The sequence below is a fragment of the Gigantopelta aegis genome, chromosome 10 (assembly GCF_016097555.1).
Source record: "Gigantopelta aegis isolate Gae_Host chromosome 10, Gae_host_genome, whole genome shotgun sequence".
Classification (NCBI taxonomy): Eukaryota; Metazoa; Mollusca; class Gastropoda; order Neomphalida; family Peltospiridae; genus Gigantopelta; species Gigantopelta aegis.
In genome coordinates, this window is record NC_054708.1 from 61,039,956 (window position 1) to 61,061,787 (window position 21,832).

Sequence of the window (21,832 nt, forward strand, 5' to 3'; positions counted from 1 at the left end):
TTTGTTTTGTGCATTAAAATTTATGTTTGTGTTTGAAAGATACTGATCATTTCAAGACTTTATTTATAGACCTATTGTCAGAGGACTAGTTGAGAATAAAACGTCAAACATTTTTGTTGTTTTGGTCAGCCATTTTGTAAAACATTTGCATATTAAAATACTGTTACATAGACCAAGAAAAAGTCTGCTGCGAACACCTGTATTAAGAAGCGTAAGCACGTAAGCAAGTCTTCACGAGTTTACAACTTGGAAATAGCAGGCAAGGCCTGGCTACGGATTTTCGAATCTATCTTAGCACTACGAAATCGTAAAACCATCGTAAGCTATGACTTCATTATAACACAATTTCCATGCCTGGCTAAAGATTTTCGAAGCTACCGTAGTGCTACGAAATCGTAAAACCACCGTAGGCTATGACGTCACTACAACACATGCTATAGTGACGCCATAGCTTACGATGGTGTTTGTGATATTTTACTTTAGCGCAGCTTCGAAAATATGGGCCCTGCAACTTACGTCATAGCGGGTGGCCTAAAGCACGGACTAAAGTTGGTGTATGTTAGCAAATTTCAATAAATAAAGAAAATCATTGACACATCAAATACACAGCATCTTTACTTCTATGAGTGTTAAAATCGTTTAATGTCCGAGTATTTATAAATACTCTAATCCAATATTTTAAATTTAGAATAATTGTAACAATTTCGTGGCATAATATTCTTGCGCACTATAAACTCGTGAAATAAATAACATAGCAAAACAACTGGTATGTGGTTCTGTGGTAGCATGTAGTGAATTTACATTATGGATTAGAATTAGTAAAACGTTTTTATCGGTTGACAAAGATATATTTGTCTGCACTACTTATGTACCACCTGAAAATTCATCATATTGGAAAAATTTAACAACAGATCTTTTAATGTCATAAGTAATGAAGTTTTAAAATATTCGCAGCATGGATCGATAATAATTGGCGGGGACTTTAACGCTAGAACTGCTACCGAGTGTGGGTGTGTGAATAGTGATGGAGTTAATTTTCTTGAAAACATATATGTACCGTCAGATATTTTTACTACCATAGAGACAAAAAGAAATAACCGAGATAATATAACGAACAAATTTAAACAATCCCTCATATCACTAACAATTGCATCAAAATTAATTATTTTAAATGGTAGAACAGTTGGAGATCACTTGGGACAGTTTACATGCCACACGTACAATGGTCAGAGTGTTGTAGATTATGTTCTTACATCTGAAGAACTCTACAGCCATGTGAAATATTTTAATATTAAACCACTTTCATGGACATCAGATCACTGTCAGCTCTCCCTAAAAATTAATATATCAGTTAGAAACAAAAAGTCACAGGAAAATCCCAAAAAATTCAGCCATAAATTCACGAAACGTAAACAAAGAAAATGGCACAATAATAATAGCATGCCACGTGTATACTCAGCAGTAACGTCAGATGAAAACAAAGAGGCACTCAATAGGTTCATTTTGACACCGCCACCAACGTCGGGTGTAGACGCAAGCTGCTATGTCAACTTGTTTGAATCTATAGTAAATGCCATAAATATATATGCTACCAAAAATCAGAATCTAAATAGATCTCTGAGGAAAAATCTTTGGTTTGACATAGAATGCAAAAATGCCAAATTGACTATGGAATCTAATTTCAAGACATCTAATGCTAATAACACACAAGAAACAAAGCAAAATGCATTTCTGTCCCAAAAGAAATATAAGAGATTAACCGGTCATAAAAAAAAGGTCTCATAAAAGTGATCTTGTTTTAAAACTTAGAAGTATACCTAAGAATGACACAAAAGCTTTATGGCATACAATTAACAGTATCAAGGATAAAAAAAAAAACGAAGTGTTCCCTGATCCTCATGAATTAGTAGACCACTTTGAAAAGATCTACCAAGATCCAACAGTTAACTGTTCTTCTAATGAGGTTGATTATACTAATCTGCAGGATAACCAAGTGATTAATTCACCAATATCAGCACTGGAAATTATAGCATGTATTGAAGATATTAAGCTGAAAAAGGCACAGGGTGTAGACAATGTCAGTAATGAGCTTATCAAATGTCTCTTTCCATTAATACTAGATCATGTTGTCAAACTTTTCCAATGATATATTGTCAATAGGCTATTTTCCTCCACAGTGGGCCCATTCAATAATTGTCCCTTTGCACAAAAAAATGGACAAAACAGACCCAAGTAACTATCGTGGAATCGCTCTAAGTAGTTGTATTGGTAAATTGTTTTGCAAAATAATAGATAAACGAATTGTAGACTATCTACAACAAACCAACCAAATTGATATCTGTTAAGCTGGGTTCAGGCAAGGATTTAGAACAGATCACATATTTACACTAAAAACCCTGATTGATAAATATAAATGTAAAAAGAAAAAGGTCTATGCATGCTTTGTAGATCTCAAACGAGCATTCGATTATGTGGATAGAAGCAAATTATTTAATAAAATTGCTCTTATGGGGGTTACAGGTAATGTTTTAAACATAATCGAATCTTTATATGTTAATGTTACAAATAGTGTTCAGACTGATAAAGGCATATCACAACCATTCCAATCAAACATTGGTGTTCGCCAGGGCTGTATTTTATCTCCAACACTATTTACTATGTTTATTAATGACTTCCAAGAATATTTATGTAAAATTGGAGATAAAGTATCACTAGACACAATACGCTTAACCCATCTATTTTTTGCAGATGATCTTCTACTTTTATCAGAAACCCCACATGGTCTGCAACAGCTCCTTGATCAACTAGATATATATTGTAATGACAACAATCTTACTATTAATTTAAATAAAACAAAAACTGTTATTTTTGGTGGCCAAAGTACAACAAATAAGCTTACTTGGCAAGTCTCAGGCAATAAAGTCCCAGTTGTAACAAAGTATACATATTTAGGGGTTGACTTTACTCAAAATGGAAATTTTAAAGAATGTTCCCGATCACTTTGGAGCAAAGGACTAGGTTGTTTTTACAAGATGCAGAAAGAATTCTCAAATGTTAACCTACCAGTAGATATTTCATGCCAGTTATTTAATTCTCTTGTTGAGCCTGTCCTTTTATATGCCAGTGAGGTTTGGGGTGCCCAGTTCATATCATTAAAATATTTGGAAACTTTTCTACCAGAGAGAGTGCTTTTAACATTCTGTAAATCAACACTACAGGTTAATAGTCGTACCCATAATTGGGCCTCTAGAGCTGAGCTAGGTTTGTACCCACTCCTGTTGTCTGTGGTAAAAAGAATGTTACATTTTCACTCCCATATGCAAACTACGGACAACATTGTTTTACAACATGCTTTCTCTGAATGCACAAGCCTTGAAAAGAAAAATATTGGTTGGCTTCACAAATTATATTATTACATTGGTGAGTTGAATCAAAAACTAAGCACTGTCAATTATCCCATTCATCTTATAAATATAATTAAAACTAAGTATCACAATATTTTAAAAGAAAACCTTATAGCTCCAGCCAAAAGAGATGGATCCAGTAATAAGATGCGAACGTACAAATTATATAAACACAATATTCAACTAGAGCCATATTTATTACACTGTATACATCCAGAACACCGTAAAGCTTTTACTAAATTACGTCTCAGTGACCACAAATTAAAAATAAAGACTGGGCGCCATACAAAACCCTTCACTCCAGTGGAAGAACGTTTATGTGACCACTGCAATGTAATTGAAGATGAATACCATCATATCATAATATGTAAGAAATATAATAGTCAACGTGTCAAATTATATGCATATCTAACTTTCGATAATTACCTATTTAAAAGTATGAGTATGCAAGAAAAATTTATATATATTATGCAAAACCAAAATCCAGCCTGTGCTGGTGCGGTATGCAAATTTGTTCACGATTATACATGTATTGCCCATAATTAGTCCTTATTTAGTCATTTTGTTTGTTTCTTGTTTATGCATATGTTTTGCATCCAGTTCCGTATGTGGAATGTTTATATGCAATAAAGTTTTTATCTTTTTATCTTTTTATCTTATGCCGAATCTGTTAAAAAGTCCAAACCACATTGTTAACAACTACGATAAATTATTCTCCTACCTTTAATTACAATTAGATTTCCCCCACATTTTGTAGAAACAGAAATCTTGGTAAAAAAAAAAACCCCACCCATTATACTGACACAAATTCCACATATTAGATGATAACCATGTCACCTATATCGACTTCACTGAGATCGCAAAATGCAAAAAACCATGTTGTGCCGGCTGCCTTTTTGCCTTTTTATGGAATACTCTCCAAGAGGGGTGAAATGATGTGACGTAATCTATGAACGTCACAACATGCGTTGTGGTGTGAAAGCACTCGTGATGACGTCACGTACTTCGAAGGCTTCCACCCCTCTTGGAAGAGTATTCCATATAAAAAAAAGATAAAAAAAAAAGTAAAATGGAAGATGACGGCGAAAATCTGCATGCGTTTTTGTGCTAGGAAATTTTAGCAAAGTCGAGATAGGTGGCATGTTTATCACCTAGTATGTGGAATGTGTGTCATTGTCATGGGATTTCACGATTTCTGTCTGGACAAAATGTGTGTGTGTGTGGGGGGGGGGGGGGGGGGACATTTATCGGTAATTAAAGGTAGGAGTATAATTTATCGTAGTTGTTAACAATGTTGTTTAGAGCAGTAGAATAGTGGCCACATATTGAACCACATACCAGTTCTCATATTCTCATCTGTTCGCGAATGCAGTTTCGAATACATGCTAAGTAGATTGATGGGCTTGTTTTAGTATGACGTCATGCCCTTCTATTAAAAAGACATCTGTGACGTTATAGACTTGTTGTGTGCTGACGTTACTCTGGGTACCGGTAGCCGTCTGCAAATCCGTAAAGAATTAATGTGCTGAAGCCAGTGAAGATTGAAAGTTGTGTAGTTTGAATGAGGAGTTGGGGATGTGTGTGTGTGTGTGTGTGTGTGTGTGTGTGTGTGTGTGTGTGTGTGTGTGTGTGTATGTGGGGTTTTTAAAATTTAGTTTCATTTATTTTTTTACTCCTTCTATTTAAAAACATTGTCGGTTTGTACAGCCTATAGTAAACATGTTAAAATAGTGATGGCGGTAGATATCTAGTTTATGAACAAGAACGTTTAGGATATAAATAAACCTGGAGGTTTCTTCCTTTTAATTTATTTAAATTATTTTATAGGCCTAGTTCTTCTCGCAGTTCTCACAGGGAATGCCCTTTTTTAATACTATGGAATTTACTATAAGCTATTTATCTCTGAGACGAATGTTTTTCTAAATTGCACACAATAATTAGGTTGTTTTTTTTTTTTTTTTTTTTTTCCAAAACACTTTTACTTTTCTTCTTACGTCAAACCAAACTGAAAATTTTCTTTCTTTTTTGTAAGATGATTGCATGACGGACTATATAAATGTAGTGTTTGTTGTAAATTGGAAATAAATTGGAATATTCTCAAAATTCTACCATTATATTTTAATACTAATTAACTATTAAAATAATGAACATAGTTCTGTTTAATTTGTATGTAAAAATAAAATTAATCATTTGTTTTATTAAATTTAAAAACTCATTAAAAATAGGGGGCTAAAAAGGTTTATACTTAAGTTATCAAAGGAAGTCGCATTTCTATCTAAAGCAAATTACGTATATAACAACATACTGAATCTTATGATACCAAATAAAATGTTAAAACATTTCTGTCGACATAATAGGCCTACCTTTAACTTTACTTGGTATCCGATGTTTGGTCTTATTTCGCACCATTTGCAAAATACTCATATATTTCAGTTTGTCTGAATCCTTGCTATCCTTTTTCGACTGATCGACATTTGTTTGATTTATACAGGATTTATTTTTAAGGCCACAAGTCTCTTTAACAGACGGAACACGAGAGTCGACGTTCTCATGATGATCTTGATGTCTATATTCAGTCCTATCACTTTTAAACTCGGAGGTTCGCTTAGTGACTGTCGATTTTTCAAGAGGACGCCGCTTCTTCATCGTTCCAGTTATGTAGAATGAACTACATCCATTGAGTTGGTGCAAAAACAGTACCAGAGGGAGTTAAACGAATGAGAGAAAAACTTTAACAGATTTATGAAAATCTAAAACAATGGCGCCTGACAGTCCTTTGTCGTTACGTGACGTCAAAACAGTAATGCACGTGAGACAATTATTGATGACGTCGGATTTTTAGCTTTTATTCCATTGTGTGTTGATTGTTGTTAAACCCACGGGCATTGGATACTGCATTGATAATGCTGCAGAATTCAAGTTTAATTTCTTTCAATAATTTGTATGCCATAATTATTACATTAAAACAAATAAATGTTGCAATGTCTCTGGTTCCGAGTTACAAAAGCTAGACATGATAGCGATATTCGGGTAAAATATGCTAACCTGAGGCCTAAATTTTTACCATGTATTTCCATTCTATCAACAAAATTAGTTGCAGTCCATGGTAAAATGCGTATTGATTCCTTTGCAACCTATGTAGCATTTGCGTTTAATTCTGGCAAAAACCAACCTGTCGCCCCCCCCCCCCCCCCCCCCCCCCCCCGAAACACACACCATCCCCTACAAAAATGGGAGCCCGTATGCCTATGTTTGTAAATAGGAATCTTTGTGGCTAGAATTCGATGAACTAATCTGTACTGGAACCATGATCAATAACATCGAGTCCTTAGTAAATTTAAAATGTAGACTACTTTTGTTTTTCCATTATCGTGATTCTGTCATAAATCCTTCATTTGCATAGTTTATTTTTGACATTCATAGACTTAAATTAGAAAACATTTGGAGTTGGACTCAAACTAGAAAAACAAATAATTATGTTTGATATATATATATATATATAATAAATAATGAGAAAACTAAATATTTTGTAAAAAGGTTAACGATCAACATTTAAGTATTAGGCCTATATTTATATTTATAGTGTGAAAATCCAAAAACAAAGATTAAAAATCCAGGCCTTAATAAATTTGATTTAGAAATATTCAGTTTTAAAACATTGCATTATTTATTATCGGTAACCAGGGCCGTAGCTAGGATTTTTTTGTTTCGGGGAGGGGGGGGGGGGGGGCAACTGAGTAGTTAATAGTCTAAAACTCCTTAAACAGTTAAGAAGAGAATTTTCTTTAAGTTTCTATAATTCTTTCCGGATTTTTTTCGGGGGTGGGGGTGGCAACTGCCCGCTTCCCCCCCCTCCCCCTGCTAGCTACGGCCCTGGTAACACACGTGGGTTGGAATCGGACAAAGTTTTGATATGTCATGGATTTCATTCAAAAACTCTATGAAGTGTGCACAGATAACAAGTTAATGTCAAAATGTGTTCATAGATGGAAATCAGGGGCGTAGCATGTTCTGGACCTGGGGGGGGGGGGTCGAATATGAACCAAGTGGACCCTTTTTCTATTGTTTTTGCACCACCAGAAACTCCATATGTATAAACCTGTATGTTTTAGTTCTGAAAGCGGACCATTTGCTTCAGTGTGTGTGTGTGTATGTGGGGGGGGGGGGGGGGGGACCCCCCAGCCTACGCCCCTGGAAATACGGTCTACCTGTACTAGCCTAAAATAAAGGATAATTATTCATAGTCTCCCTAGAATCCAAGTCCAAGTTGGTGACACACGTGACAAGCGGTACCACACATGACAAGCGGTAACACACGTGACAAGCTGTAACACACGTGACACTGTCCAAAAATGTCAACAAAACCACTGAAAAAAGACATTCAAAGCAATCCCAAACTCCTTTTGTTTACTTTAAAATAACGTTTTCTAATCCAGGAAATTTCAGAGATACTTTACATTTCTGAAATTTTAATAGATAGTAGTTGCTACTCGACTTTCAAATGATCACCGTCGCTAATCAAAATTCTTAAAACAAAATGTTCCCTGGTTTCATTATACTATTTAAAATTTAAAATGCATCAAATCGGTTCTTTTTAACGAATAATGAAATGGTTGAAAGTCAATATTTTAACAAGAACAAGACGAGTTAATGGGAAACTGTTTAAGGGTGAACCCTTCTTGGGTGGAATATCTAAAATAGAAATATCTCTTACAGGGAATACATAAATGGGAATATATCTTTTTTTTAAAAACCCACAATGTTTTGCAGATATTCTGACTAATCTCCAAACATGCTCCAAACCTTGCCGGTATTTTTCAAGCAACGAAAAGTTCATATTTGTTTTGTTTAGTGACACCACTGGAGCAATTGATTTATAAATCTTTGGCAATTGGGTGTCAAAGACTTGATAATTTTGAAATGTAGTCGAAGTGGAAACCTGTTATATTTTTCCATTAGCAGCAAATAGGTCCACCGAGGTGGTTTGATCCTACAACTAAAGAACATCAGACGATTACTATTCTGACTGAACTAGATCCCGCCTCCTCTCAAGCAATGAATACAATACTGGATTCAGCAAATATTGTATACATTGTATGCGAAACTGTACCACAATATGTTGTCTTCCCGAGACATGCCACTTCAGTCTTTCTTGATTTTTGTCAAGTGTGATGACGTCTGCTACAAATTTCCTTTCAATTTTGTTTGTTAAAAACCTAGCCAGTAAGAAATTATCCAGGGAAATTAACAGCAGCCCTTTGAGAATGCTTTGGGTCAGGCTAGCTTTTGCCCGAATTAAACGAAAATGCCCGAATCTGAAAAAATAGGGTTGCAAACGAGTCACTGCGCATTTTTACATGGATTATAACTAATGATGAAAATAATGTTAGAAAGATCTATTTTGCCCGTATATATGTATAATTTTTACCCGAATTTAAAGGAACGTTCCTGAGTTTACTGCATTGTAAGATGTTTCTGACTAATAAAATATGTCTACGATTAAACTTACAAATTAAATATATTTTTTTGTTTAGAATATCAGTGTCTGTATATTCAATGTGTTTCTGGTCGTAAGAAGCCTAAACTAGATTTTGTCTTCAAATAATGTCGTACGTACGAACAAATTATATTTTAGGCAATAAAATAAAATTTAACCTAGTACAAATATTAGAACGATCAGAAACACGTTTAATACACAGCCACTAATATTGTATGCAGAAAAATATATTTGATATGTAATTACAATCGTTAAAAAGTCTCTCCAGCACGGGGGTGGGGGGTGGGGGGGGGGGGCAGGTGCAACCCTCTGTCTCGTTCGCTTATGCGCCCTCACCCCCCGTCTCCGCAAACGTTAGGTAACAACTCACTCAAATCAAAGCAAATCAGTTTATTTGGAAATACAACAGTATAAATTAATTTTGCCACGTATTGTGGTCTATTAATAGATGAGCAAACAAAATAATATCACAATGATAGAAATCGCAATTTGTTAAAATATACTATGCTTATATACCATTCAAAAACAATGGCCGCCTAACGCTTCATATTAAACTGGACGTAGCCCAGTGGTGAAACGTTCGCCTGATGCGCAGTCGGTCTGGCATTGATCCCCGTCGTTGACTCATTTGGGCTATTTCTCGTTCCAACTAGTGTTCCATACCTGGCGTAACAAAGGCCGTGGTATATATTATGCCTGAAACATATGAAAGATCCCTTGCTAAGTAGCCCATTGAGTGGCTGCAGCGGCTGTCATTACTTTATCTCTGTGGTCCTTAACCATGTGTCCGACGCCATATAACTCTGTTATTATTAATCATAGTTAAAATGTGTTGAGTGTGTCGTTAAATAAAACATTTCTTTCTTTCTTTCTTTTCAATTCCTGATCCTATGAATGACATTGAAACATACATCGCGTATTCATTAATCACTTAGCGTATTTAGACCTCTTAGTTCGTTACAGCAACGATATATGCAGCGGACCGTGCTGACGTCATAGCGTCCACGTCCGTTAACGTGACCTGAATTAATTAACGGCTGTGGGGGATAATGTTTGAGAAAATGAAGAAAATAGGTCTCAAATTCTTCAAAATGAAGAAAATCATGGAGGGAAATGTTACTACCTAGCATGGACAACGCGAACAGGGAATCGCTGCCAGTTTTCGTTATCCCTAGTGTTACTGTTGGAATCGGTGATAACCCACAACCCAGCAAACATAATGTGGTTCCCAAAGACAAAGATGATCATGCTCAATTAGGTGTTAAAAATTGTAATATTATGGACAGGACGCGTGGTACCGAAAACCACGAAGAAGAAACAGCTAAGGCATCTATGGAATTGGCTAGAGTAATAAAACAGATGGACAACAAACCTGTACCGGTTAGTGTAATACCGCCAAAACCAGAATCGGCTATTCCCAACGACGAAACAAATCAGACGAACCAAATCTCGCTCAGATATGTGTATTTCACTCCTGGAAATCCGCAGATTGTGTCGGCTGTATCCTGTTCTCAGGATACCAAATCAGTTCCCAGTACAACACAGACAGTTCCGCAGATTCTCTATCTGAGTCCTGCGAATCTCAGACAGCTGGACATACAACATCCACGTTCTTCGCTCACAGCTTCAGAGCCACAGAGGGCAACTTCCTTGATGTCAACAACAACAGCGGAGAAAGAATCCGTGGCATCCGTGGGCAGCGTTGGAGACAATCCAATACGCGATGGTCAACTTAGTGGAATCATACACAAAAGAGCGCCAAATGTTGTCCCAGGTAACAGACAATACGGAAATCATATTCTGATCTTAATTTTCATTTCATTTCAGGTTTATTTCTGGGAAGGGGTACTTCAAGTACTTCTCCAATAATGAAATGAGGTATGTAGTGATATATAATTTAGATGTTAAGTACTATTTAATATCTAACTTTTGGGGAGGTGGTGCTTCCCCAATAATGAAATGAGGTATGGTATTGATATAATTTGGATCATAAGTAGGCCTACTATTGTTGTGTTATCCAAGTAATACTAATACCTAATAATAATACCCACCAGTCTTCTCGTCTCTACGTCTTAAGTTTTCGTCTTGTTACTTCTATGGTTCACTGTGCAATCTCGATTGAGCATCTGCGTTCACATGTTGTTTATTTGTTTGGAAGGGGTACTTCAAACAGTAATATTCAATTATGTCTTAAGCATTATATCATGGACACACCTCAGTCAGTAGTTGCTGAGAGAGATGACAGTGAGATGCATATGGCCATGTTCCTTCCCATTAATTATCTTACTACAATTGCTTAGTTTGATAATTTTGGTGAAAATAACGGACTTGACAACTACAGGTGAATGTCATCGGTGAGTTCACCTTTTGCGAAACATAGTATCATCACCATCATTGTGACTGAAAGTTTGTTTTATTTTACAACACCACTAGAGCCCATTGATTTATCAGTTATTGGCTATTGGATGTCAAACATTTGGTAATAAAGAAGAAACCCGCTACATTTTTCAATTGTTGGCAAGGGATGTTTTATATGCACCATCCCACAGACAGGATAACACATACCACGAATTTTGATATGCACTGGCTGGAACTAGAAATAGATCACTGAGCCCACCGACGGGGATCGGTCCCAGGGCGACCGCGCATCAAGTGAGTACTTTATCAAATGGAAACTATTTTGTCCTTCAGATTATTCCATACAGGATTAATTAGCATTTCATATTCAGAATACCTATTATATTAGGGAAACTTGTTGGAATAGTTTATATACTTTAGATTTATTTTAACTATTTTGACATTCTGAATATTCATTCGTCTTGTATCCAGGAACCATTCAAGTTTACCGGACGCCCGGTGCCAGCTACATCAACAAGAACGGCAAGATCAAGCGTCCGATGAACGCGTTCATGGTGTGGGCGCGGACGTACCGGCGCAAGCTGGCGCTGGAGAAACCCGAGGCGACGAACGCTGAGATCAGCGTGCGGCTGGGCACCGTGTGGAACAGCCTCACCCAGAACGAGAAGGAGCCGTTCTACGAGGAGGCCGAGCTCATCAAGACCAGGCACAAGACAGAGTTCCCAGGTTACTCGATCCGCCGCAGGGCTCTTAGTTTTACCTTAAGCTGGCCGCACACTGTCCTTGCGGGCTGCGGTTTTTGATCGGCGCCATGAATCGCAGAGCCGCAAGCCTTGGTGTGCGAATAACGCCGTAGTCATGTCGCAGTGATTTCATGCCGGTGGTCCTTGGCGCAGCAATAACCACAGAAATCAAAATAATTTGATATTTGCCGGCGTCGTTTGTAAATGACGCCGGCGAATAAAACGCCGGTCAAAAACCGTAGCCCGCAAAGGCAGTGTGCTGCCAGCTTTAGGCGTAGAAGGCAGTGCACTCCAGAGGCGGATTGGTTCAGGGACACGCCCCTCACTAAATATATTCAAGTGCTTCATTTTTCTTTTCTTTTCCTTTCGTAATTTCCGTTGAGTTGCTCTTTTCACGAGTTGGTTCATGTTCTCTTAGCACTCCTTAGTCTCCATCCAATACTTGGTGAATCCGCCCCTACACCCCCCCCCCCCAGCTCTTTAAGATTTAACATACCTCCCGTATCCCAAATTGAAAGGGGAATGAATATATAAAAGCCCCAATCCCAGCATTTCAATAGTATGGCTTAGTATTCTAGGTACTTAAATATTGTTTTCATTCATTATCCAATATATTAGATAAACACGAACAAATGTAATCCAAGATACCAGGCCTTGCACCTATGTTCTAAATGACATTTCATTTAAGACCCGCCCAACAAACCATCATGCCAAATATAAAAGCCAGCCATTAAAAAGATTCAGAGTTGAAAACAATTAGAAAACTTACCTCGATATTACACTCAGTGTGAGCCAAGAGCTTGATGGCTGTGCAGTGGAAACACTGACTTAATGTTTACCTATATTACCAAAATTGAACCATAGGTGAAGCGTATTAAATTAGAGAAACGTGACGTTGCAAATAACCTTTTCTTTGCCTTGGGGTTACATTCATATAATTGGGTCGCCCATACCAGAAATGAATGCCAAGGACCTGGTATAGAAAAAAAGGAGAGAAATGAAACCCGCTGACATCTGCATTGATAGGGTACTCATTTCATTAGTTGCAACTGGTCTTTAAACACATCACGGCCTTTGATATGCCAGTCGTTGACCACTGGTTGATGTTATAAACGATGACTGGAAACTATTATGGAGCGTGCCCGTTACCAACCATGGTAAGAGAAAAAGGTATTGACCTAAGGTTTCAGGCCAGCTCATTTTGCCCCAATATCTCTATCATTTTTGCCTGAATTTGAGGATTTTCTCCAATTGCCCCATCACCATCCCCCCCCCCCCCCTCCCGCCCCTCCCCCTATTTCGAACGCTTGTCACAGACATAATAGTACATATCACGATCTTTGATATACCAGTCTGACAGTGAAGGTCATCAAAAATGATTTGATTAATACTATTCTTGTATACTGGTATATATTTAGGTTGGACGTTTCGGCCCAATCCGTCAAAGAAGCGCCAGGATGAAATCGCTACGCACAGGCTGCTCTGGGAGAGATACGGGGGTGGGTCATCGGCAGCCACGCTAGCCAGAATAGCTTCAGCGGCCGCCAACAGCAGCAGCATGGAGGGGACGTCCAACACGACCAACAGCAACAGTTCCACGTCTGAACCGGTTTACGGATACCCGAAGCTTGGCATACCCAGGGTCGTGGGGTCAGCGGCAGATTGTGCGCAGAGGGGTTTAAGCGCCACTCACAGAGGGCTGGTGCGACACGTGACCACTGCGTACAAGTCTGTCCGCTTCGAACCAGCGGCTCCAGTTGCGTCATCTGCGTGCTCCCACGGGAAGGTCACATGCACAAACTGCAGGTCTGACACGATTTCCATAAAAGGTAATATGAGCCAAAGTTGAAGTCTGTTTTGTCTAATGACTCCATTATCTAGAGCACATTAATAAATTAATTAATCGTTGGCTATTGGATGTCAAAGATTTGGCAATTCTGACATCTTACACATTGTTTTCAGAGGAAACCCGCTACATTTGTTTCATTATTAGCATGGGATACTACTTTATACAAATTCCTACAGGCAAGACAGCACGTATAACAGCCTTTGATATACGTGTTCATGACCTGCAGAGGCCAGATGCATTGGCATAGCTAGGATTATGTAGAGGGGCAGGGAGTGCACTCACACTGTCTATGAATAGTGTTTCGGGGAGACAGGCAATTGTAAAAGGTGGTATGAGAAGGTACATATTAATCTTGAACAGAGCATTCATTCATTTGTAGTTATTTTCGTGCTTATACCCAATTACGGTTCAAGCACGCTGTCCTGGGCACACACACCTCAGAGCTCTATCTGGACTGTCTGTCCAGGACAGAAGGTTAGTTGTCAGTGGGTAGTGGTTAGAGAGACGTCGGTGTAGTGACCTTACATTTACCCATTGGGTCGTTAAACTCGCTCTGGATGGCAGCCGGTACCGGGAGACAAACACAGTACCTACCAGCCTTATGTCCGATGACGTAACCACTACATCACCGATGCCGATTCACAATAGGTTATTCCTGCAACACATTGATACAGTCAACAAGTTTACATTAACTGTGGAAGTACTAGTCTTGTATCCCATTAAAATTACCGTACTCGTGTAACCATTTCGATTATCTCTTTCAGAAAGAAGTACTCCAGATGACACTACCGGTGAAATAATCGTCAGTAAGAAGAAGACGAAGAAACCAATCTCTTTAGAGGAGCCTTTCTGCACGAGGAAAGAACGCAAGTTGAGCAGCAGTCAGAAACAGACGATCACTGAACGAAAGAAGCGAATGTCGCATCTCCGTGTCAAGTCTGCTCCACCCATGACCAAGGTCAAAGGAATGGCCGTGAGAAAGAAATCTGTTATGACTTTGAAAAATGATGCCGCCATTCCGTTTTCCATAAATGACGTAAGAAACAATGGCGCGCAATCAGATGGCTCGATGTGTGCCTGCAGACCGGAACCAACTGGAAGCAACCAGACTGAGCCGGACAGCAGTTCTGATAGGTAGGCCTATAGTATAGTAGACCACGAGCATCTGTTTATAAAACGTTTAGTCTAGACTAGGATTTAAACGCATTCTCTGTTGTGAGGTATATAGTTTTTGTAATGTTTCTGATATCCTTACTGGGACCCTTACAACGTATAAGGCAGGTTTGACCTTCATACTTGCATGAACGTCAAAAATTATCACAATCAGTTTATAAATAAAAGCCGGGTTGTTATTTTTAAGTCACAGAATATTATTCAGACTAATACAAACATTTTAAACAATAGAGTATTTACAGATTGAAATTATGAAGGTTTGAAAAAATAACAAAAAAGATGCTGTGATGGCGGGAGCAGGGTGGGGGGGGGGGGGGGCATGGTGCTCTCTCTGGCTATGCCAGTGAATAGGAGGATAAATGTTACTGAGATCAGTTTATTCCGAGGAACAGCGTTTATTACATGGCAATTATATTTGATGAGTGTCAGTGTCAGATTTATTGTAGCCAGAGTACTTTGCCTTTCGAGAGCTAGAAAGGAAATTGGGACTGTTGGTCCAAATGTCCGTCTAGCTCTCGAAAGGCTGAGTACTCGGGCTATAGTTATTGTTGTACTATATTATAAAAGCATTGCCACTGCCACTTTCTGTTGTATGTATACCTTTTGTTATAGTACGACTTTAACTGTACATTTTGCCCTTTGTGAAGGTTAGAGAAAGAGCACGTCAGTCCTACTTCACCAATGAGGCCAGGTTTGTCAGACGACGATGATGACGTTTTAACGGATGTTTGTAAACCGGCAGCAGATTGGCCGTCACGAAACCTGTCTCCTCATGACGTGCCCAGTGACGATATTCTCTTCAAAGGTCATTAACGTATTTTGTTAGAACGCGTAAACGTTTGGGGTATTATTAACGGATGGCTTTTGAGTGTGGCCTTTCGCAAGACGAAACGAACATCGGTTTGTTTATTAACAAACTTTCTTACACACCCGTTGGTGAGAACATCATTCGTTATTTTGATAACACATTATTTTGTTAACACACATATAACATTTGCATACACCAATGGTCAATGGCCAGTCAACGGTTTGAATTAAGCAATAGAAACGCGATTCATATTACTATATAAAAGCCACCAGTGCAGCTAGAAATTCATGTAAAAAGACGGTCCATAAAATATCAAATTTGAGCCCTCTCCCCATTTTAGAAAATAATAAAATTGACCCATGAATGACATGATGACATAATATTCCACCAATAATATACACATAACTTTATTGGTGGAATACGGATCAGTTTCCAATAATTCAGCTTGTGCTAATTATGTTCAAACGTTGATACACCCCGTATTTTGGAAATAGCAGCGCTTATCGTTTTCATTTAAATTCTACAAATACGTGTGTGATTATGTGGAATGAATAAGCCAGTGTATTAAAAATGTGTTTTGTTTAACGGCTATTGGATGTCAAACATTTGGTAATTCTGACTCGTATAGTCATTAGAGGAAACCCGCTATATTTTTCTAATGCAGAAAGGGATCTATTATATGCACCATCCCTCAGACAGGATAGCACATAACACGGTCTTTGATATACCAGTCGTGGTGTACTGGCTGGAATGAGAAATAACCCAAATGGGCCCACCGACGGCGATCGATCCTAAACCGACCGCGCATCGATCTAGCGCTTTACCACTGGGCTACGTCCCGCCCTTCCCCGTGTATTAAGATATTACATTATTATTATTGGTACATGTATGTTATAGAACTTTATTAAACGCTTTGAAAAATCTATATGATATCAGATTTTTGATAAATTCAGCTAGAAAAATAGCTTTACCACTCTTTTATTTTTTCTCAACGTATTTTTCAGGGAAGCATGACTTGACCCCCTATAATAAACTTTGTCATAGTCTAGAACCCCCACCCCACCCCACTAAAGTTCCAGCACACGCGCCTGTGACGCAATCTGCAAATGCTAATCTGTTGATAAACAAACCGATGTTGTTTTATCTCAAGTGCGAAAGTCTACACTCTAAAAAGCGACTAACTATAGAAACATATTTGGAGAGGGAGCAGGACGTAGCCTTGTTCATGGACCCATTGGGCTATTTCTTGCTCCAGCCAGTGCACCACGACTGGTATATCAAAGGTCGTGGTATGTGCTATCCTGTCTATGGGATGGTGCATATAAAAGATTCGTTGCTACTAATGGAAAATATAGCTGGTTTCCTTTCTAAGACTATATGTTAAAATTACCAAATGTTTCACATCCAGTAGCCGATGATTAATAAATCGATGTGCTCTAGTGGTTTCGTTAAACAAAACAAACAAACATACTCGAATAAAACATCAAGCAATAATCATAGGGTTAGATGGAGGTAGTGATGTTTTTTTATTCTGTTTTCATTATTTGGTTGGGGTTGTTTTTTTTGTTAGTAAATCTTTCAAATTATATAGCTTGTTGCAATTAGACTGTTTTTACAAAACATAAGCTGTATATATATTTCAACTGAATTAATTAAATTAGTTTAATTATTTTGTGTGTAGATTTACGAGAACAAATTCGAAAAGGCTCTCAACTCTCGGACACCGACCTATCTTACCCGGAAGAAGTAGCGAGCAATTTGTTTCTCGACGTGAAAGGGTTTGTATCATTGCGCGTTTTAGCATTTCTTCATTCATTTCTGGGCGGGATGTAGCCCAGTGGTACAGCGCTCGCTTGATGCGCGGTCGGTTTGGGATCGATCCCCGTCGGTGGGCCCATTGGGCTATTTTTCGTTCCAGCCAGTGCACCACGACTGGTATATCAAAAGTCCGTGGTATGTACTACCCTGTCTGTGGGATGGTGCATATAAAAGATCCCTTGCTGCTAATCGAAAAGAGTAGCCCATGAAGTGGCGACAGCGGGTTTCCTCTCTCAATATCTGTGTGGTCTTTATCCATGTTTGACGCCATATAACCGTAAATAAAATGTGTTACGTGCATTATTAAATAAAATATTTCCTTCCTTCATTCATTCATTTCATTTCAACTTATGTTCGTGCTTATATCCAATTATGGTTCAAGCACGCTGTCCTGGGCACATACCTCAGCTATCTGGGCTGTCTGTCCAGGACAGTGGGTTAGTTGTTAATTGTCAGTGGTTAGTGAGAGAGAAGAGGGTACAGTGGCCTTACACCTACCCACTGAGCCCTTAAGAACTCGCTCTGGGTTGGAGCCGGTACCCGGCTGCGAACCGTGTACCTACCAGTCTGTAGTCCGATGGCTTAACCACACTGCAAGCCGAGGCCGGTAGCATTTCTTCAAAGTATTGCCATTTAATATTAATATTCAAGTGTGATATAATTAGAAACAAGCATGCGTAGAAAATACCAGTAACTAGATTCGTATATACACATTCAGACATGAGAACTTTATTACCAGTTCGAATGTAGTTCACAGCGATACCAATTTAATGTAGTACAAACTAACATTTTGAAGATGTGAAATCCCTTCATAAAATTACGTTTGTCTGTACATCTATACCTGGCAAAAGGATATATCCCTGCTGTAAAGCGCTTGCCTGGTGCGCGATTGATCAAGGATTGATCCCCATCGGTAGTCGGTAGACCCATTTGGTCATTTGTCGTTCCAGACAGTGCTTCGCAACTGATGTAACAAAGGATGTGGTCTATATATTATAATGTCTGTGATTGCTGCATATAAAATACCCCTTGCTGCTAATCGAAAGGAGTAGCTAGACCATGTGTAGTCCTTAACAATATTATGTCCGACGTCATATACCTATTTAACTATAAATAAAAATATGTTGTGCGTCGTTAAATAAAAAAAAAAAATTCGTAAAGAATGCCAGAGATACTTTATTTCACAATAAGGTAATTGTTGAATTAGCCACGAGTTATTTATTTCCAATGTTGCAGACTCTAGCCTGTAATAATCTGTCTTGTAATATTTATAATAATCCGTCGTGTAGAAGTATACAAGGAAATCCCAGCATTGAAAATAAAAATATAGTTCGTAACAAAACATATACGATTCTCTAAGTGGACCAAAATTTTCCCAGGAAGTCTGACAATGATTATCATTGTGATGATTGTGACCTACATATCTGAGAACCTTCCAGCAGGCAGAATGAAAATCAAAATAACCATTCAAAACCATATTCTTTTCGACGCCTGTACATTTCTTTTTTCTTTTTTTTTCCAGATGGACATCCTATCTTGATGTCTCGAAATCCGACAAGACGTACGGAGACCCGCTCGGGGTGTTCCGGCGACCGTCGTGCGAAGACGTCTGTGTTCCCGAGGGAAGTGCCAGCCAGACTGATCTCCCATTCGTGTCTACGAGCAACACGCTGGCACGTCTGAAAAACAACTTGCCCCGAGTGCACACGTTCCCTTGTTTGGAGGCCGTCGACCAGACGCCCAGACACTCACAGGAAGCCGTTTCTTTCAACGAGGAAACTGCCTGGTGCACCAGCCGACCAAGTGAATGTCCCCCGTTACTAGCTGTCTGTCCGCAGTCACCAGCTGCCTGTCCCCAGTCACCAGCTGCCTTTCTCCAGTCACCAGCTGCCTTAACCCAGTCGCCAGCTACCTTTCCCCAATCACCAGCTGCCTTTCCCCAGTGTCATCGTTGTGATTGTCCAGACAAAGCGTCTACCAATAAGGGAACGATAGGTTTCCATACCCCAGGCCACAGTCACTTTACCAACACGGGAACATTGTCGCCCAGGTTGCGCAACCATTTGATTTACCGCCTACAGAGGAAAGCTCGCATGGATGCCCGAAAACACGAAGATAATTGGCGGCTCGAGAAGACCCACGCATGGGCGGTGGAGCCGTCCAACGATATCGACTTGTCAGCAGTTTACGATAAGGGAAATGACGGTATGCAAACAGAAAGTGTTAATAGTTCGTGCGAAGCGATAAATGTAAGAGATGCTAGGCCTACTAGTCTTAGTTCAGCAAGGAACACCTTTAATGGAGATGAAGAAAAAGCTAGTTATAACCAGTTGAGACCAGTCTGTGCAAGTCTAGCAACCATGGCATTGACATCAACCACAAGTCCTCAGCATTGTGCAGTTCCGATGTCATTCGAGTCACCAAAGTCTCACTGCAGTGTTGACCTTTTTTCTTCGATTCGGCCAATAGCCGGTATAGACGAAGGCGTAAACTTCAATTGTTCGGCTGGCGACCAGCCTCATTATCGGACATCAACAAGCAGCGCTGAACGAAAAGAGGACACGTTGGACCCGATCAGAATTGAAACACCAACGACGCCATCAAAATGGACGCTTACTGCGCCAGATTCCAGACCTCGGCATCTAAAAAAGAACACTTCAGCGTCTGCTTCATGTATTATTGGTGAGACAAATGAAAAGCCGGAACATTCTAAACAGAGGAACTCAAAGCACGAAAAACCCATTCTGGGTCCGTTACGGGTATTCGGCGGTCATCTGCAAGCTGCTAACGTCCCAGCAAAGACTACGGGCGATAATAGTCTACAGACAAGAAAGTGTCATCGGGAACCTTTTTGTTCTCCGGGCAACGGTAGCTGTCAAAGACGAGCCAGCCCTTACCTCTGTGAAGGTTCTCTGGCTCTGCAGCTGGGCCTGCCACGTACAATGAAGCAGATTCGCGACAGGCTCTTTCCGTCTATAAAACCTAAAGTCAAGGCGATGGATCTGGACTTCCACTGGATCGGCAAACACGACGGCAGCAACGAGGCGACTTCTGATGATAACGACAGTGCAGCCACGGAACACGGAGATGATGGCGCTCGGTCACCAGAACTAAAAGAGGGCGAAAAACAGTCGACCGAGACAGCTGCCGGTGTCAGTGGTACCCACGGTGGTGCGGACTCGACAACGGCTGGACAGGTGGATGGAGGAAAGCATTTCCCACGCGAGTGCTCTGAAGAAAGACACGTTTTTCCACGGAAGTTACTAAAACGAAGCAAGGCGCAGGTTGTTAGAAACTATTCGATGCATTTCTTGAAGCGTCTTCTAGAGAATGATGACATGGAGACAACGCAGGACAGTAACTCCGAAAAAATGCTTAACACGCCTCAAACTGAGAGCTCCTTGCCTTGCATATTTTCCGATATCGCACTGATAAAGCAACCGAAAGACAAATAAAATATTATAGCTTTTTATATCCTTATAATCATTATATCCTTTTCACTGTGATGGGTTCTTCTTTTCTTTTTTCCCCTCAAAGTACCGAACTGAATGGATACTTTGTCGTGGATCACAGTCGTTCTGTTTGACGGGGAGTATTATTAGTATGGGAAAATCCTCACATAGAGTGCAAAGTGAGTACAGGCTTCTTCAGACGATTTTAATGGTTCTTCGGGGTGTAAGAAGCAAATTTTCAGAGGGTGCGCAAAAATATCCCACGTGGAGTGGCAATATTTAAGGTACAATATGGCCGCCACTACGTAACAAAAAACTAAGTAATAGCAGTAGAAAGATAATACAAATTGATACACGTTAGATAATTTCCTCGCGACCATGTGAGGCGAAAAAACGCGGCAAAATCGCCTACACACGAACTTCTTGCTCTGCTTATAGCTATTGTGTACCGTAGGCGTAAGACTTTTTTTCATTTAATTTGAATTATATTTTCATGCTTATATCCAATTTAGGTTCAAACACGCTGTCCTGGGCACACACCTCAGCTATCTGGTCTGTCTATCCAGTAGTGGGTTAGTTGTTAGTGAAAGAAAAGAGGGCGTAGTGGTATTACACCTACTCACCGAGTCGTTAAAACTCGTTCTGAGTGGGAGCCGGTGCCGGGCTGCGAACCCCAGTACCTACCAGCCTTAACAATTAACTTTCTTTATATTTATTAACAACTGTTTAC

At 39.4% G+C, this 21,832-nt stretch overlaps 2 protein-coding genes across 2 annotated transcripts in view; one reads left to right on the top strand and one right to left on the bottom strand.

The window, feature by feature from the left end:
* The window catches only part of LOC121383285, a 34,038-nt gene extending 27,596 nt beyond the window's left edge, over nucleotides 1–6,442 (bottom strand). The window contains exon 1 of the mRNA XM_041513203.1: nucleotides 5,768–6,442. Coding sequence (XP_041369137.1) covers nucleotides 5,768–6,050 — 283 coding nt within the window. The 5' untranslated portion in view covers nucleotides 6,051–6,442. The remainder of the gene's footprint in view (nucleotides 1–5,767) is intronic.
* Nucleotides 6,443–9,913: 3,471 nt separating this feature from the next.
* Nucleotides 9,914–21,156, top strand: LOC121384064. The gene is made up of 7 exons (XM_041514283.1): nucleotides 9,914–10,675; nucleotides 11,731–11,985; nucleotides 13,421–13,831; nucleotides 14,616–14,985; nucleotides 15,672–15,829; nucleotides 17,514–17,610; nucleotides 19,173–21,156. The coding sequence occupies exons 1-7, from the start codon at nucleotides 10,015–10,017 to the stop codon at nucleotides 21,103–21,105; spliced, it is 3,885 nt and encodes a 1,294-aa protein (XP_041370217.1). The 5' UTR covers nucleotides 9,914–10,014; the 3' UTR covers nucleotides 21,106–21,156.
* The last annotated feature ends 676 nt before the right edge of the window (nucleotides 21,157–21,832 follow it).

Bases quoted from the DNA above. Each gene is read 5' to 3' on its own strand.
- LOC121384064 (XM_041514283.1), top strand. From the start codon at position 10,015: ATGTTACTACCTAGCATGGACAACGCGAACAGGGAATCGCTGCCAGTT. The intron at 11,986-13,420 runs GTTACTCGATCC...GTATATATTTAG, and splicing joins GCACAAGACAGAGTTCCCAG to GTTGGACGTTTCGGCCCAAT. The intron at 14,986-15,671 runs GTAGGCCTATAG...CCCTTTGTGAAG, and splicing joins CCGGACAGCAGTTCTGATAG to GTTAGAGAAAGAGCACGTCA.